This window comes from Thunnus thynnus, chromosome 8, assembly GCF_963924715.1.
Source record: "Thunnus thynnus chromosome 8, fThuThy2.1, whole genome shotgun sequence".
NCBI lineage: Eukaryota > Metazoa > Chordata > Actinopteri > Scombriformes > Scombridae > Thunnus > Thunnus thynnus.
Genome location: NC_089524.1, coordinates 24463206 through 24481001, shown reverse-complemented (window position 1 = coordinate 24481001; position 17796 = coordinate 24463206). Strand labels below are relative to the sequence as shown.

At 39.5% G+C, this 17796-nt stretch overlaps 1 protein-coding gene across 4 annotated transcripts in view; it reads left to right on the top strand.

Moving 5' to 3' along the window:
* hapln4 (hyaluronan and proteoglycan link protein 4) overlaps positions 1–2740 on the top strand; it is a 48151-nt gene extending 45411 nt beyond the window's left edge. For all 4 annotated transcript variants that reach the window (XM_067597360.1, XM_067597358.1, XM_067597359.1 and 1 more), the window contains exon 7: positions 1445–2740. In XM_067597360.1, the coding sequence (XP_067453461.1) occupies positions 1445–1836 (392 nt within the window). In that variant the 3' untranslated portion in view covers positions 1837–2740. The remainder of the gene's footprint in view (positions 1–1444) is intronic.
* Positions 2741–17796: the final 15056 nt, after the last annotated feature.

Genomic DNA, 17796 nt, shown 5'->3' with positions numbered 1-17796 from the left:
TTGGACTGTGGGGAAATGAGGCCCTTATCTCTGATCTCTGCCTGTGATCTCACAGGCCTAAGGCCTTGGGATTTAGATCAGGCTGTGTTGATTCTGCCCTGTTAGGGCCACAGTGTCCTCTGGGTGCCAAACATCGCCTTTTATCTCCAAGTTCTTTCATTTACATCACATTCCCACAGAGAGTCTGTCTCCGTCACACGCACCACCTTCAGGTGTCTAAGCCCAAACAGACTTGGGAATGTAGGAGGCTGGATTGGTTTATGCAATATATATTATTATGTGTATTGGGGCAGTTGAGACAAGTCGACATGTATGAGGAGAAAAGATGTAATAAAAGGTTTTACTCTATTACTCTTTTATTGTAGACAGATACCAGCAATAAATATTTTGATAATTAAAAATGAAAACATTGATTATTAAAGGAATTGTTTGATAGTGCAGCGCTGGTTAACAGCGAAATTCAAAAATTCAGTTGGGAAAAACATGACTTCTAGTCTGCATGTGCCTCTTTGAAGTTTGAAAGAGAATTGAAAACCTCTCCTGCATTCTAAAAACTAAATAGATTTTTTTATTATCCAGATGAAAGACAAGGCTCTTCATTTGAATCCCAGTCCATTTTAGAATAGTCTGAACTGGGAAAAAGAAGCAGCACCAGTGCCTCTCCTCAGCGAGAAAAAGGTAGAATGACAGAAACCGTAAACGATTGCTCATTGCCTCCCCTGTGTGTTAATTATTGTGGACAGTCTGTTGTGGGCAAGAGGTTTCAGCTGTGGTCATGACCGATGCTGTTGCTCAGTCCAGCTGGAAGGTATTTACTGAATGTCCCTTGGGGAAATATGAGACAATACTCTGCCTACCTAATAGCTACCAGTCACATAAACAAGCATAAAATCAATAACTGAGCCAAGTGCAAAGCTGAGGCTTCAGACATGATTTTCATGGTAGCAGTTGTTATTTGGAGAAACCGCTGGCTCTTTATTATTGGTTAGGTTCTTTATTCTTTGCTTCTTTCTTAGGAGAAGCTGCCTTGTGATTCAGTTCAGTTCAAACAACTCAACCAATCAGGATACCAATTTCTTTAACACTGCCAGGCAAAAAGTCTCCCCAGAAGTGAGATGAAAGCAAAAATGGAAACGTTTTAAGAGCAATTTTGAGTTAAAGTGCTGTCCACTGACAAGAATATTACCTTCAGAGTTTGAGCAGCTGCCCAGATGGTTGTTGAAATGATTTGATATTCTGAACACAATCAGGCAGAGAGGTCAGGAAAACTCTGGGCTCAGCTTGTCTCTGGGGCTTCTCTCTCTCACTCACTTCTCTCTCTTTCTTTCCTCTAGCCCTCTTGAACGATGCACTTGCTCTGCTTCCCTTCACCTTTTTTAAAAATTTTTTTATATGTTTTCACAACAAACATGCTCTGCTCTCCTCTCATTCTTTAACCCCTCAGGTAAAGTGTACTTCCTCAAACGGTTTAAGAAGGTCAACTATGCCGAGGCGACAAAGGCTTGCATTCGAGATGGCTCAGTGGTGGCCAAAGTGGGTCAGGTGTATGCTGCATGGAAGTTCCAGCTGCTGGACCGCTGTGAAGCTGGCTGGTTGGAGGATGGCAGCATCCGTTACCCCATAGTCAACCCTCGGTCCCGCTGTGGAGGATCCCATCCAGGCGTCCGACACCTGGGCTTTCCTGATAAAAAATTCCGTCTCTATGGGGTGTACTGTTTCCGCAAGAACAAGGATGAAATGGCAGGTGGTATTGAAACAACAAATAGCCCTAAAGATAGTTTGACAAGGAGGAAGAGCAGCAACAGTATCCCAGTGAATGCTACAAGGGTGATTTAAAGTGGAAAGACTTGAGAGCAGGAGTGGGATGCAATTTTAGATTTGACTGCAACAACTGTCACCAAGCAGCCAGACTCCATTCATCGCTTTTAAAGTAAAACACTCACAGACGTAGATGTACTAATTTGCAGATTTGCCAGAGAGAAAAAGCGAGGCCGTGTAACATTAAGGCTGACATCTTTATTAGGGTGATATTCCCTTCATCTCCAGTCAGTCAATCATCTTAAGGAGTGAGTATGTTAGCACATCTGTCGCTGGAAAACTGTAAAATTAAAGCCGCTTCATCATCACTCAGGCACATATCAGATCAGAATCTGCTGCGAATATTCTTGTTTACATGTGTGTGTGGATCATATTTTGGCCCCTGCTGTGGCTCCTCAGTTCTGTGCCCCAGCCTGAGCCAAAATCCTAGCATTCATTACTGAGTGAGAGGGGATGATCTACCGAACTGTATGGAAAAAATCCAAGATGTCCTGTAAGTTTTGATTGTACCAAGTGTAATTGCCTGTATCTGAGTGCCATGCTTGGTTAGCAACCCTCTGGCACAATGCAATATTTGAATGTGAGTCATTTCTCTCATTAACTAAGACCTGGCAATCCCATTACAGAGCTGAACAGGCCGAATAGTAAATACTGCACTAGCTCTAAAATATTCACTCTTATTCAAAAAGAGCTTTATTTTATGGTAGCATCTTAGGTTAGAATTAAGCGAGCATGTATTGTTTGGCTGAGAATAGTCGCTGAGGCTTAGTAAGCAGAAATACAAAGCTACAATAATCGCTGTTTTCCTCACAAATGTTATAAGCGGTGACCTTAATTTCAGAGTATGTTTACAACTACTGAATGGATGGATGTTCTGGAAAAAAAATAAAAGTCTTGGAAATTGTTGATTTGAACAACATAACTGTGTTTGGTATGTATTTTTTTCTATATGAATAAACATGAAGAGATATATATGAATGGATAACAGATGGGTGACAAATTAAAGGAAGAACTTAAATTAAGGGTTTGAAAAACATTACCAGATACTGTAGTTACATACGGGAATCATAGAGTTGAATTATTAGTTTAAATATTTTGACATTTTTAGAGATATGCTTATCTGCTTTCTTATTGGCAGTTGGATTAGATGCTCAATACCACTCTCACATCTGTACAGTAGATATGAAACTACATAAGAACTGGAAACAGGTTGAAAGCATAAAATTCTCCAAAGGTAACAAAATCTGCCTACCAACACGTCTAAACCTCACTAAGTAATGTGTTTACGGATATGGCTGGTGATTTTCTGCATTTTTCAAAACCAACAAACCAACAATCAACTCATCCTACTTACAAGTATTGTGTGTATCCAAAGCCTGATATATCTTATCCCTCTGTGCTGTAGACCTCAGCTGTTGTCCAAAAACTATTAAAAACACACCAATGAGACACCTATGTACTGGCGCATGTTCTTTCACCATGAAGAGTTTGGGCGCAGTAGTTTGTTAAGAAACGGCTCTGAAGAGTAATAACAGCGATCATATTTTCAGTCTCAAGTGAGTAGTTCTGTGTAAAGCAGATGCCACTGACTGTGTATGCTTAGCGACACAGTCACGTTTACGGAGTTTTGCTAGCTTGTTGTGCTAAATAACACAACACAACAAGTATGAATATACTGTACATCTGATGCATAAGAATACATGGTCAGATGTGATGGATTCATAGAACTGTATGAGCCGGAGTCAGAAGAGGAAATACAACAGAGATGTGCTGAAAGGCAGAGACAATGAGCACTAACGTTAACTAACTTCTTGATGATAAGCAGTGATGTAACTTTGCAGTCAAAACTTACTAACTTATTTATTGCCTCCAGCCATCGACTGCATAACACAGGATCTGAAGGGCAAAAGTGGAATTTCTGTTGTGTATATAACTGTGTGGTCCGGACATTTCCACAGCCAGGTACAGAGCACTTCATTTTCTAATGCTAACTTAATAGAGGCTGAAAAAATATCAATTGTTTACAATATGAACTATGTTTCCACGCATGCACAGTGGTATCTGCTGTACAAGGAACTACTGTCCAGAGACTGAAAATGTTATCGTTGTTATTACTCTTTGGAGCCATTTACTGTAACCTGCAGTAACTGTAATCTTCGGGGTGAAGGAACATGTTACCCAGTGTGGCTCATTGAGGTGTTTTTAATCTACGGCAGGGGTTCTGAACCTTTTCTGATTGTTAAAAAATTTCCAAGAACCACCCTCCTAAACGAGACACTCAGGCTTCTGGGAAACAATGAGATCAAGTTGTGGTGGGATGGGTGAGAGGCTGGCATGCAGAATAGCATTCAAAGTTGTTTTCACCTTGTTCCTTGCCTTTGATTTTGTGACAGTCACAATGGAAACCCCTGACTCACATAAATAGATGGTGGTGAAAGGCAACTGAAATTTGATTGTCCGTTTTGACAGAAAGGGTTAATGACTGGCCAGTATTCAGAATGAAGCAAGGTCAACTTGTGTGAGCTGAAGTTTCAGGTTGCTGATAGTTCCATCAGTTCAATTTCCAACACAGTGGATAGAGCCATGTTTCCTGAAGCAGGATCCACAGGGAAAGCTAGCCAGCTAACAGTGGCAAAATATATTTGTCTCTGCCTAATGATGTGTTGTGATTGGTGTGGTGATATTAAAATGTGACTGATCATTGAAATTATGCATTTTAATTTTATATTTTTTATTTATGTGAATTCTTGAGCACATTTATATATGAAAAATAACTAGCTTTGTAAACTTTGTAAATTACCAGAAAAAATCATTTTAACCATTTGGCAGGACCACTGCCTCTACAGCCCACTAGATGGTGCTCTGAGGCCCACCTGTAGGCCGCGGCCCACTGGTTGAGAATGGCTGGTATACGGCACAGAGCAATACAATGTGTCAGACATCAGTGTATTGTTTGTTTGGGTCCACACATGAGATTTGTTGACAATAAGAGAAAAAAGTGAATCATATGTTATGGCCCGCCCAGTCATCAGATCTCAGATTGTGGACCAATGTGACAGTGCACTCCACCATCATCAACATCACACCAAATGAGAGAATGTGGCGTTCAATCCATCCAGTAGAGTATTTTAAAGCACTATACAAGATATATATCATTTTGCCAACTGAGAGTTACCTAATGACACCAATTACTCAACTTACTGTTAACAATCATTATCAATAGTAACAAATCAATTGTGTGCGTATACTGTACTTCACAGTGAATAAGTGATGAATGTTTCATTCTGGAGTATATATGCTGCTCTCATGTGTTCAAGTGCTTGCTAGTGAGAGGAACTGCTGAGCAGTGAACTCGACTCTGAGTGGGAGCATGTTGGTGTTGCGCCAACACAGAAGAACAAACCATGTCATCGTCATAGCAACTGGCAGCATGGAATTAAAGTCAAGTTCATGGCAAGTCCAACATCATGAAATAATAACAGTGTTGGACTTGAGTTGTAAAAAAAAGATAATCACGTATGTTTGCAGCTCATTGACAGCTTTGTGCTTAAAAAAAAATCAAAGAGAAAAAGAGGTTCTGAAATGACCGCAATGATCAAAGTTGATGATTTTAATGATTTGCTGAGTACTCTCACTAGCCCCATTAGTCTGTGTAAATTTAGAGTCACAGTCACTAAATTAATAAGCAAAGTCTTGCTTGATGCACTATGTCATTTATAATTTATGGAGGATTATGTATTCTGCATTTCAGCACTGAAGTAATTTAGATGGTTCTTATGTGCAGGTTTGCGATGACAACCCATTTGAAATTCACTTTGCATTGCATTTAGCAGCTAACTCCATCTTATCTAAGAACAAGGACATCATAAATAACAGCCACTACTTATGATTTTGACTGCCAACTCTTTGGCGAGCAGAAATGACTGGATGCAGAATGCTTTTGTTAACAAGAATAGTGACAGTATATAGTAGCTACATATTAGACCAACTGTCCCTCAAAGAAACCACACCTTCCACAGATGGTGAGTACAACAGGGCAGGCAGTAGAAAATCTTCATAAGGCAGAACATTAGAGAGTTACTGGCTTCTTCACTCTCCTTTTATTCAGTGATGAGGGAAACATTCGATGTAAAGATAGTGAGAAAAGACAGACAGGTGGAAGGATGGTGCAGAGATGTACAGTAGGCACTGCAGGAAAGTGACTGAACTATTTAAACTACTTTGCTCAGAAGATGTCAGTGCTGTCTTCAATTCATCAGACCTCCCCATTGGCTTTTCTTCTGAGCATGAAATGAAATTAGGTGACCCTATAACAACAGAGTACGGCCATACAATAAATACAAAGGGATGGGACGGCGCTGGCTTTCACTTGGCTCTCATTCATCAGCCTATGACAGAGGTCAAGGCCCCTGAACAAGTCTGTGATAAACACAGAAAGGTGAGGTTAAGTCACAAAGGATGAAACAAAAATAGCAGTCAAAAATATTGATAGAAATGAAATGAAGGGACACTGTTAGTGCACCCACACAGGTGTTTTCACTTATGCCTGATTAGACCTCCTCTCTGCTATGAAAAAGCTTGATTGACATCCTCCTGACTCTCCTGATTGTGTTCATTCACCTGTAGGAATGGGAGGAATTTCATCCACCATCTCTAGATCTGTTTTACAGCACACATTTTGACTTGTCATAGCAGGAAAATCATACTTGGAACAAATAACACTAATGATGGCTCTACTCCATTTGAGTGTCCCATTAAGCTATTGTAGTCCACTGAGCAAGCATGCACAATACCAGGGCCTGCAGCTATCGTTAATGTTATCACTAACACCTGCGCCTTTATGCTATGACACGTCAGAATGTCTGCTACGAAAAAGGTCTAAAGCTGTGTCCCAAATAGATAAAATACATACAAACAAATCCATACATACATATTCTGAGCAGATTTTAAGTATGTGTCACTGGAAAAGTGACAGCAAAGAAAAGTGAAAATAAATGAGCATGCATACCAACAAATGTTTATTTTTCAGTATGCTGTTGATGTTCAGTATTCTCTCCCACAAAGGAGATGGAAAGGCTAATCACAGCAGGAAAAAAGTAAAACTACTTGTGGATGGTGCTGAAAATATCACAAAATTTACATTTTTGGAAAAAGATTTTGCTGTCTCTGTGTGAAGTTTAACTTTCTAAAGTCGCAGTTTGATGTTCAGTGCATATACTGTTTCATTTCCTGTTAGTATAGAACATTTGTTTGTGTTTCTTTTTGTGTACACTGACAGTATACTGTAGAGATGAGTCAAGTACATACAGTATGTATGAAGTATAGAATTGGTTTTTAGCACATGGACTTTGGTGGTCCTGTATAATTCCCAACATAACTTTAACCTGAGCAGAGGTAAAATCAGACAATACGCGAAAACACCTGTGTGGGTGTGCAGGGTTGTTCAAATTGTAAAGATAAATTATAATATATTCATATTTTGTTGTAAGGCCCATCCTAGATTTCCCACGTACAACCTAACAAAATACCAGAGGTATACTTGTACCTGACTCTAACATCAGCAAGTTCACTGAGCACAATTCAGCAGAAGGGGACAGCAGACGTAATCTGATTTAACATGTACACACAGAGCGGGATGCCATCTTTAGCAGCTCTGAGTTAATAATGGCAAGAAGCTGGGTGAATAGTGAGAAAACACTGGTTTGGTAAGTTGTTCATCAACCAAACAGATTTGTGCTGCTGCTGGTCATCTGTGAACAGAACAAACTGGAGGAGAGGGATTACTCAAAAGACTTCACTCTCTCTACATAATCTTCTTCATTTAAGTAGTATTATGTTGAATTAAAGCCCAGTGATGCAGCTTAGGCTTTCATTAGGGGCAAACAGAAGTGATGGGTTAGAAAGTACTTTACGTACACTTTTACAAAACATACACAAAGGCATCTGGGTGGCTAATTACATCCTTTTGTAATCAGGGTTTTATTTCTATCACCTGTGTCACTTTTTTACTCCATATCTTGTTAATATTTCTCCACATATAAGGTAAACAAGTCCAAAATAGCACAAAACACCCTTAAAAATCAAATGTTAATTTATCAGAAAGCAGTTAAGCCTATTTCTCTGAATTAATATCCAGAAATTACCACAATCCCAAGGTTCTCTTAATCTGGTTATTAGTGATCCCTCCACTTCTCTTTCTGTAATTGTGAGCTGTCTGAAAAATTTCTTGCTCATTTTGTTAATAAGGTGGAGAGGTCCCAAATCCAGACTGACCTTTGAATTCTTTTTGTTTCCCATGTTAGTTATGCCTCTTTTTTCCCAGTTTCAACTCATCACAATTTCAGTGTTAGAGGATACAGTCTCCCATGTGAACTCCTCCTCATACATCATCCCCACTAAACTGCTCAAGGAGGTATTTTCCATTGTTGGCCCTGCTCTTGTGCACTTTTTAAAAATTCTCTGGCTTCTGGTTCTTCAAACAGTTTTAAGCATGCTATTATTCACCCATTGCTAAAGGAACCTAATTTGGACCCCCTGTCCTTAAGTAACTACAGACCAATCTCCAAATTGTCTTTTTTATCTAATGTTCTGGAGAAAGTAATTTCATCCCAACTGGTATTTTTTTTAGTTTTAGAGAACTTCATAGTACAGAGACAGGTCTCATTAAGGTTACTAATGACCCAATGCTGACTGCTGACAGAAGTGACTACTCGGCTTTAGTTCTTTTACATTTAAATGCCGCATTTAACACAGTTGATCATGGTTCAATTCAGTTGATCTTACATTGCTGGGAAACTTGGGTATGCCTCAAAGGCACAGCTCTCAGCTTATTATGTTCATATCTCTCCAACAGAACTTCTTCCATTGCCCTGGGTTATTCTGCTTTCTCGATGAGTTGTGGTGTCTCTCAAGGCTCTGTTCATGGCCCCCTTCTGTTCTTCATATACATTCCGCCTCTCGGCCATGTTATTCAGAATCATGATGTGCTTTACCATTTTTATGCTGATGACACTCAGTTATAGCTGCCATTAAAACCCATAGATCCTAACAGCCTAGCAAATCTTAGAACTTGCCTCTCTGACATTAAATCCTGGACATCCAAAAAAAAATTAAATTTAGTCTGAGGTCATTTTTCCCCTAAACTTCATTAGCTCTTTTTGTGCTAATCTTAGTGATATGTCAAATAATATTAAGCAGGCTGCTAAGAATCTAGGGGTAATATTTGATGCTAACCTCTGTTTTGATGATCAAGTCAAAAATGTTGTTAAGTCATGTTTCTTCCCGCTCAAGATACTCTCTAAAATTAGGTCATTTTTATCAATTGCTGATTTACAAAAAGTTGTACATGCTTTTATTCTATTCTTTTATCCATCTATGCTTGATTATTGCAATGCACTTTACTCATGTATCAACCAAGGCTCTCTCCACCATCTCCAATTGGTACAAAATGCAGCTGCTCAACTTAATACTGGAACAAAAAGGCTGATCACATTACCCCTGTCCTTGCTTCCTTAAACTGGCTTCCTGTTAGATTTCGCATTGATTTTAATCTTATTGCTCACTTTTAAGTCCTTAAACAGCCTTGCATCTAAATATGTCTCTGATTTATTAAGCTGGTATGTGCCCTCTCAGCCATTAAGCTCCACGGATGGAGCCCTGCTGGGTACTCCCAGGTCACGGTTGGTGACTAAGGGTGATCAGACTTTTGGTATTAGAGTTCCAACACTATGGAACTCTCTGCTTGCTGAACTCAGACACTAAATTGGTAGCGTCTTTTAAATCTCCTCTTAAAACTTTTCTTCTTGTGAAAACTTTTGGAAATGCCTGATACATGTTTTAATTTATTTGATCTTATTCATTTTATTGTTTTACTTTCTTTTATCTGCCTTGTCTGGTTTTATTTTCTTTTGTAAAGCACTTTGTAACATTGTTAAGAAAAGTTCCATATAAATAGTTTTTTTAAAATTATTATTATTATTGTTGTTGTTGTTGTTGTTGTTGTTGGTGGTGGTGGTGGTGGTGGTGTTATTATCATTATATATCAGCACCATCCTGTGGTCTACTTCATTCTTAATTTCTGCTTCTCGGTGATTTATTCTTTTGATGTATTTTATACTAAAACTGAAAAGAGAAGCCAAGACACACATTCTCAAGTGTATTACACCAAAATGAAATGTATAAACTTGCAATTAAGCAAACTTTGTACCTAAGAAAACACCTGAGATTTATCTATTTGCACGTTTAGAAAGCAGTTCATCCAGATGGCCACCTCAATTATGGCAGCTCACTAATTTATGCCTTAAAACATGTTTCAGAAAATCTTTTGCTTTTGTCCTCTGATGTACTCATGTGCTCTAAAATCTCAATTTTCAGATGTTGCCTCATTTTTAATCAACATGGGCATTTAAGTGTGTAAATAAGCCCATTAAAGAGTGAAGAGTAAAGTGCTCAGATACAAAAAAACAAACAAAAAAACTAGAAACTAGAAATATTTTTATCGATTCATAGCCCTTTAATGTTTTAGCAAGAATGTCTTCATCTAGACCTGGTGAATCCTTTCATGTGTTCGTCTTTTCAAACATCTGAACACGCGATTCATTTTTGGACTGTGTACATTGCCAGCTAAGACGAGGAGCAACGCAACTCCCAGAGATTATCCCCACAGGAATTAAGTTTCACTTTGCATCAGACCTCAACATTGTTATGATTGAACACACAAACAGACGCCCTATCCATACAACATTAGCCCATGGGAAATAGCTTCTGAAATTACCCCATCTCCCTAAACGATCTCCCTTAATGCCTTATGCATTCTGTGTGTAATTCCGCTGCCAGTGATACATATTATGCATTGAAAGCAGTCGGTTTGTGGAGATGGGTAATTGGCCAAATTGTGAGAGGTTCCCCCAGAGTGCAGGGCATATTAAACTGGCGGCAGAGTTTGAGTTAATTGAAAGTGTTAACCATTTAATGGAGTGCGTTGTGGCTAATGAATGGGAGAGTCTGGCCTGTGATCTATAGATGCCTCTAAAAGAAAGCGTGCTTTAGGTTCACGACAGTCAGACCTCCATCTCTCCCCTCTTTGGTGGCGAGCTGTCAAACTCACATGTCAAGTGTGGAAGTCACACTGGTTTACTTGCTGGGCTTTTTCAGAAATCCCAGATTGGGTTGAAAGAGAATAGTGGGAGGTTAATGAAACAGTTCAAACTATTTGTGTTAGAATGAGGGTTTGGGTGTGTGTGTGTGTAGATGGATGGATGAGTTTGTGGGTGTTTGTGTGTCTAAGAGGAAGAGATGAAGAAAAGTAGAGAACCTCAGCAGAAACACAAAGTCACAGGGAAGGACAGAGTGAAAGGTAGCAGAGAAGAGGGCAGGGAAAGCAACAGAGAGAATAAGAAGTGTGGGAGACAGATAGGTGAGGGGAAAAAAGGGGGTTTGAGGGAATAAAATGAAGGCAGAAAGATAAGAGGGAAAGGAGGGAAAGGCAGAAAAGTAGCTGGAATGCAGAGTGCTGGGGAATGCAGGAGGACTCAAGGGTATTTGGCTCCGCACTGGCATGCAGAAATTGGCTGGTCAGTGAGCTATTGTGGTCATGCAGGAGAGAGGAGGAATTGAGTGGCTTCAGAAGTACACAAACTGCTGAACCTTATCTCACCTCGGTCACAAAACCCAGTCCCACAACACCTACAATTCACTTCACGGCCTGTGTGCACTTTCATCTTTTAAAGAACTTTGAGTGACTTCCCAGAGGAAGCTGGCGGAAAGAGCCAAACATCTGACCTTAAGAACGGAGAAATTTCTCTGTAGTTTTGTGGATATGGTCGCATTGCCTGTTTAGCAATTCGGACAGCTATATCACACATCTTTCTGATTGAATATTTCATAAGATCGTTATGGCTGCCACACTATACCGCCATTTTCATCATATATAACAAGGCCAGAGCACAGTTGTGAGCCTGGACCAGTCCTGAGGAGGACAGATCTAAAAATGCCGAGAACAAAATAAAGCAGCCCACCCCACCTTTCTACTTGCAAAGTGTGACAATCCAGTTGAGGAGAAAAAGTGGTGGAAGAAGAATCAATACCACAGTGCTAATTTACTGTCGTACAAGTAAACGTCCTGCATTTAAATTCATTTTAAAGCTGCTTTGATTTATATTTTTTATAATAACAATGTATCAAAAGATAACGTGTAATGTCAGAGGCATCACTCGTAGTGATAAACCTACAGAGAATTATCACCAGACTCTGCAGCTCTCCTCGGCTTTACAAAGTTTTACAGTGAGTCTGAACTCATTCTTTAGCTGTCTGGCTGCAACTTTACTGTTTTGGTTCACTCTTGCCGTTCTCATAGGAAGCTGTTTTCAGAGAAAAAGCTCTAAAAACCTGCTGTACACTATCTGCTGAGCACCAAATGGCAAACAGACAAAGTTAGCAACTAGCTGGTGAACACAGTGGAGCATTTAGCAGATGAAGAGCCTGATATTTCCCTTTGGGAGTTGATAGAGACTAAACCAGAGCTAAAGGAGAGTGAATATTGGACTACAACAGGTGGACAGACACACAACTCTGCTGTAGAATGTGTAAATGAGCAACCGTTTGCGAACAAGTTTGCCATATTAACTTAAAAGGTAATGATATGCCAATGATGAAATGCCAATGTTGTGTCTATAACTTGTTTGCACTGCCCCCAAGTGGCCAAAAAATCAGCTAATGCAGGTTTAAGTAAAATTACATACAGTAAGTAGGCTATTATCAACAAAATGTACTTCCAGTTTCATAAGTGAAAAATTAACAATATAGAATGGTTCCATTCATGTTATACTATCATATATTACATTATTAGATTTTTTTAAAAGAGATGCATTAACATTTAAACTGCATTTTAGTTGGTTAAGGTGGAGCAATATTGAACTATTTCAAATATTTACAAAAGTCAAAGAAGACTGTGTGCAAAGTTACATTCTGGTACATTATCATCAGCTATAGGAACAGCTTGTTATGGTAGATAACGTTGTTAACTTACATTGCAATTTTACATGTAAGAAGTTATGTTTTTGTCTGTCAAATGTTTCACCACTGGAACAGCATTTTTGGTGTCTTTTAAGTCCAAATGGGCTGAGCACTTGTGCCTGCATGACACAACAAAGAATATAACATAACATGACAAAACCAACTAAATAACCATTTGGCTTTTAAGTCTACAACAAATCATCATACTTTAGAGGCTGATCACATGTCTTGGATATAAAATATGAATCTACAATGTAACAAGCAACTAACTGCTGTAAATGTAAATGTAATGGAGTAAAGAGTACAGTATTTCCCTCTAAAATGTAGTTAAGCAGAATACTCAAGTAAAGTACCTAAAAACTGTACTACAACTACAGTTCTGGAGTAAATGTCCTTAGTTTCTTTCCTCCACTGGGGAGAAATGTGCTAAAAGCAGCTTAATAAAGCCAGATTTCCACATCATCAGTTGGGGTCACATAACAAAACACTGCACAGTGTACACACAGCTGGCAGAGCAGAATGTGAGGGCGACGGTGTATCAAAGACCTGGCTCAGTCTGATGCTTTTGCTGGCTTTGCTTCTCAGCTGTGATTCACGCACACACAAACATGACTGTAAAAGAAGTTGTTAGTGAGCCGATGCGTCGCCATCTGCAGCCGTCATTAAGACGGGCATGAATGCAGATTCATGGGGGAAGCTATTCAACAACCTGTCTGCAATAAAGACAAGGAAGATAAACGCAGTTAAGATGCATATTAATCTTTTTTTTTTTTTTTGATTTGGATAAGCAGCTTGGTGTGTTCGTGTGTGTGCAGAAAGAGTAAGTGTGTTTCGCCTGCAGCCTCTTATGTTTATGTGTGAGATAAAGACAGACAGTAATTCTGGGAGGAAAAGAGCGGAGCAGCTCCGAGGGTAAGTAAGAGACTGTCAGGGCTAAGATGATGCTAAACCCTTTGTTGCTTTTCATAATCTTCTTGAACTTTGGCAGTGTCATTAGGAGATAATGTAGTATAATGCCAGAGATCCCCATTGATTTGCCATGCCTGCCAGATGAGCCTGATATCGACCCAAGAACAAGGTTATGATGAGCAGTCTTTCCATGCCTCTAATTTATCTGCACATCTCAAAACCAAGTTATATTACAAGAATCAGGACAAATCTGGTGTATAAATAGTATGTTTTAATCTTTTTCATAGGCAATCATGAGAAAGTTCTTCTTCTGCTTATGCAACCTTCATGGACACTCTACTCACGGTGCACAAGTGCATGCTGGTCCTCGGAGCCAAACATTTCCAAGTAGGTCTAACTGCAGACTCACAGTACTCTATATGACACACCCACTTGGTTAGGTTTAGGCATTAGGATTGAAATAGTTAGGGTAGGAACATTGGGACAAAAGATGTGATTGTTTAGAGTTTCGCTTCAAGTGGCTGTAAAAAAAAAAAAAATCTCTCACTGCTGCAGTGGCAGCACAGCAACAGAGGAGAGCTGAAGGTCATTTTCAGCTGTGAATTTCAAAGAAACTCCTCGGTAAGCAGGCTTAATGAGCACTGTCATTGGAGCGCACCGAGCTGAGCGAAAACATCACTCAGCCAGCCAGAACAGAGGAAGAGGATGTAAAAGAGATGCTATATTCAGTGTGATTGATTGTCAACTGAAAACAGAACCTAGCAGTGTGGCTTCTTCCGGTATTCCTGAATAATAATGAAATGAGTGAGTCACATATCAAGGGAGATGAGGGGAACGAGAGAGCGAGGCAGAGTGAATGACAGAGAGAGGGGAGGTTGTTTTTACAGGAAACAGTGCTGGGAGGCAATGAAACCATCCACTGATGAGAGAGGATTATCACATTCGGCTCATCAGAGGACAGTCAGGTGAACTGAAGGTCTGTGAGGTTAGACAGTACAACAGTAGGCGTATTCACATATTGTTTGCTGCCAAAACAGAATCTCTCTCATTCTTTCTCCTTCCTGTTTCGCCCTCTTCACTCCTTTCTCTTACTTTTGAGCCTTCTCACTTTTCTGTTTCCTTCTTTTTCCTTTCTCTTCCAACAACTCAGCTGTGCCACTGAGGGATTTGCCCTTGGCAACCTACTCTGTTGCTTCAACACTGCAGCCAGAACAGAGTCGGAATACAAAAAATGTGAACAAAATTGCATTTATTTTATTGATATCTCGGGTGTGGAGAAAACATTTTTACCAAATCCAGAGAGATTTGGAAATGCATCTCTTCTGACATGAAGGTCAGAAAGGCGCAGATTGTTCTACGGCGAAAGAATCAGCAGCTCAGAGCAAAACTGAATCACTCGCGCACACAGTAACACAAAGATACCGAAACAAGAGAAGACACATTTGAACTGCAGAGAGAAAACAACATTTTGCATTTTCTTTGACTTTTCAGGAAAGTGTAACAAACTCAAAAGTGACAAAACGGTCGATACGATCAGTCTACACAAATTGATGTGTGTAACTGAAGAATACTGCCATTGGCTGGATCAGAGTGTTTCTTTGTCAGCACTTAATTTCAAGTGGTAGGCCCTCTAGTTGCCCCGGGTTTTAAACTTCGATCTGCATGTTCATTAGGTTTGAAAACCTTCAAGGTTTTTTTGTTCTTTTGAGATTGAAAGCAGCATGTGTCATACTTTGATGAAGTTTTACTTTCTGTCAAGATATCAGTAGCCTTGGATAGGATTATATTGTATACATTATTTTCATGGAATGGTCTGTCTGTCTGTAATGAAAGTAATGAAGGTCCTCTTATAATGAGCTCATTGTGGTATAACCTTTGCCAAAATGATGATGTATTGAATGTAGTAACAACTGTTGCTTAATTGTTTGTGCAATAATATAATGTGTAATGTTTGTGTTCAGGTCACTCACCTCTGTTTTTCTCCTCTCCAGGGTGTTCGTGCTAAAAGAGTCTCCAGGGTATCTGAGCATCGATTTAAAGGTCCCGGGAGATACCATGTGGTAATTAGTGTAGGGGTGTTAGTGTACTTTAATCTGCTGTTCAGGTTTTCTATGATTCTATTGTAATGTGTAACATGAATTAAGATCATGCAGATTATTTGACATTAGTGTAGTATGAATGTATTTTAATGTGTTTTGTGCAGTTTTGATATTAGATGACAGGCAGATTTCCCTATACTGTGGTAGGGATCGAGGTTGTTGCCAGTGGCAGGCTATATAAGGCTGCCAGTTTTTATCAAGTGCTGCTGCTGTCAGGATCACATGCTGCCAGTGGTCCACAGTATTTTATGTGTAGTATTATGACTGTTATGGTACTATGTCTTTATTGTGGGTGAAATAAACACCTGGTTGGTCTGCACCAGTGGCGACTGGTGACTCAAAAAATTGGGGAGGACAGGATGAAAACCAACATGGAATCTTACAACAAACCGCATCATACTATATCATTGTCCCACCTGATGAAATCCGAGGGGTGGGGGGCAATTTTATATGCCAATAAACCAATTTGCTTTCAAAAACAAAAACCCCTGAGTGGTGAAAACATAGCATATACATATTGTTTCTAAACAAAGAAGTGCTCATTTTGGAGTGGTTCAGAATGTGTCATTTTATCAACAAAGTGAAATTGAAATTTATAGTACTGTTCTATTGTGACAACAGATTTATGTTCTCATCAAAAACAGACAACATATCACATGATTTATACGTGTTTCCTATGTATTTTCTTAGTATACAGAAATATATAAAGTAGCACAAAGCTTATAATGTGATACAGGTTCAGATCAGTGCTGAGAAAGATCCTGTCCTCCCCCCCCCCCCCCCCACCACCACCACCACCACTTCTCACACAAAATTTCAATAATTGATTTTTTCCAAAGAAGAGAGAAAAATATATTTTACAAATAATACTGACATTTGGTAATGGTTTATTTCAACCAAATATTCTTTTTTATATTTTGATCTCCCTCTCAAAAAATAGAGGAGGAGCAACCTCCTCTGCCTCTATGGACAAGCCTCCACTGGTCTGCACCTAGCCTCTGCCTCAAGCCTACTGTTTTAAAGTCCAGCCACTACACGGCCATCCTAACAAGTGGTGTCAAGAAGCTGGAGCTTGCACCGCAATGAGGAGTTGAGAACGACTAGAGGTGGAAAGACCAGTAGGAAGAGCCGGATGACGACATGAGTGCATCAGTTGACCAGTGGGCCCATGGCAGCCGGCAACCAAGGGGAAAAGCTAGATGAACTGGCATGTCTGGTCAAATTTCTCATCCGGTCTCAAACAGCCAGAGACCAGCAGATGGACGAAGACTTCTCCCGTCAAGAACAAAGTAGTTGCTTCGCAGTGCCACAGTTGTCATTTTGAGGCTTGAGGAGAGCCCTGTTTCTTGTCTCCTTTAAAAACAACCCTTATCAATTTTTTTGGCTTATTTGTTGATGTTTGCGTACACTGTTAAAATAACTTATTAAAATCTACTGGTGTGATGCATCTACAAAAGATAAGGAAGTTGGATGTAGATTTTTGAATATCAATGTGACTGTGTTGTACAGGTCAGGTTTTGATATGATTCAACAATGATCCATTCCAAAGATGGCGAGCCGCTGTATCCAGCGTGTCAGGATTTACTGTGATGATGACTGATGTCAAGAGAATTTGAAATTCTTTGGATGGACTGTGTACTTTGCTGATTCTGCTTGAGTGGTAGAACAGACTTGCACTTCACTGCTCCTCTGCATATCTTGCAAGGAGAATAAAAGATTTTAACATTGAAATGTCATGATTTGATGGTGTGTGCTGACACTATAGAGAGAGAGTCAAATCCCCCAGGGGTGTAATTTTATTTCTTTATTTCAGTATTTTGGGCCTATTCTCTTTTGATGTAATTTTGTGTCACTATTTTATTGTGGGTGTAAGTGTTTACTAGTCAGGTTACAGTTGACAGGTTGTACAGCACTTGCAACAGTTTCAATATATGTCATCAAATTAAACCTACTGAGT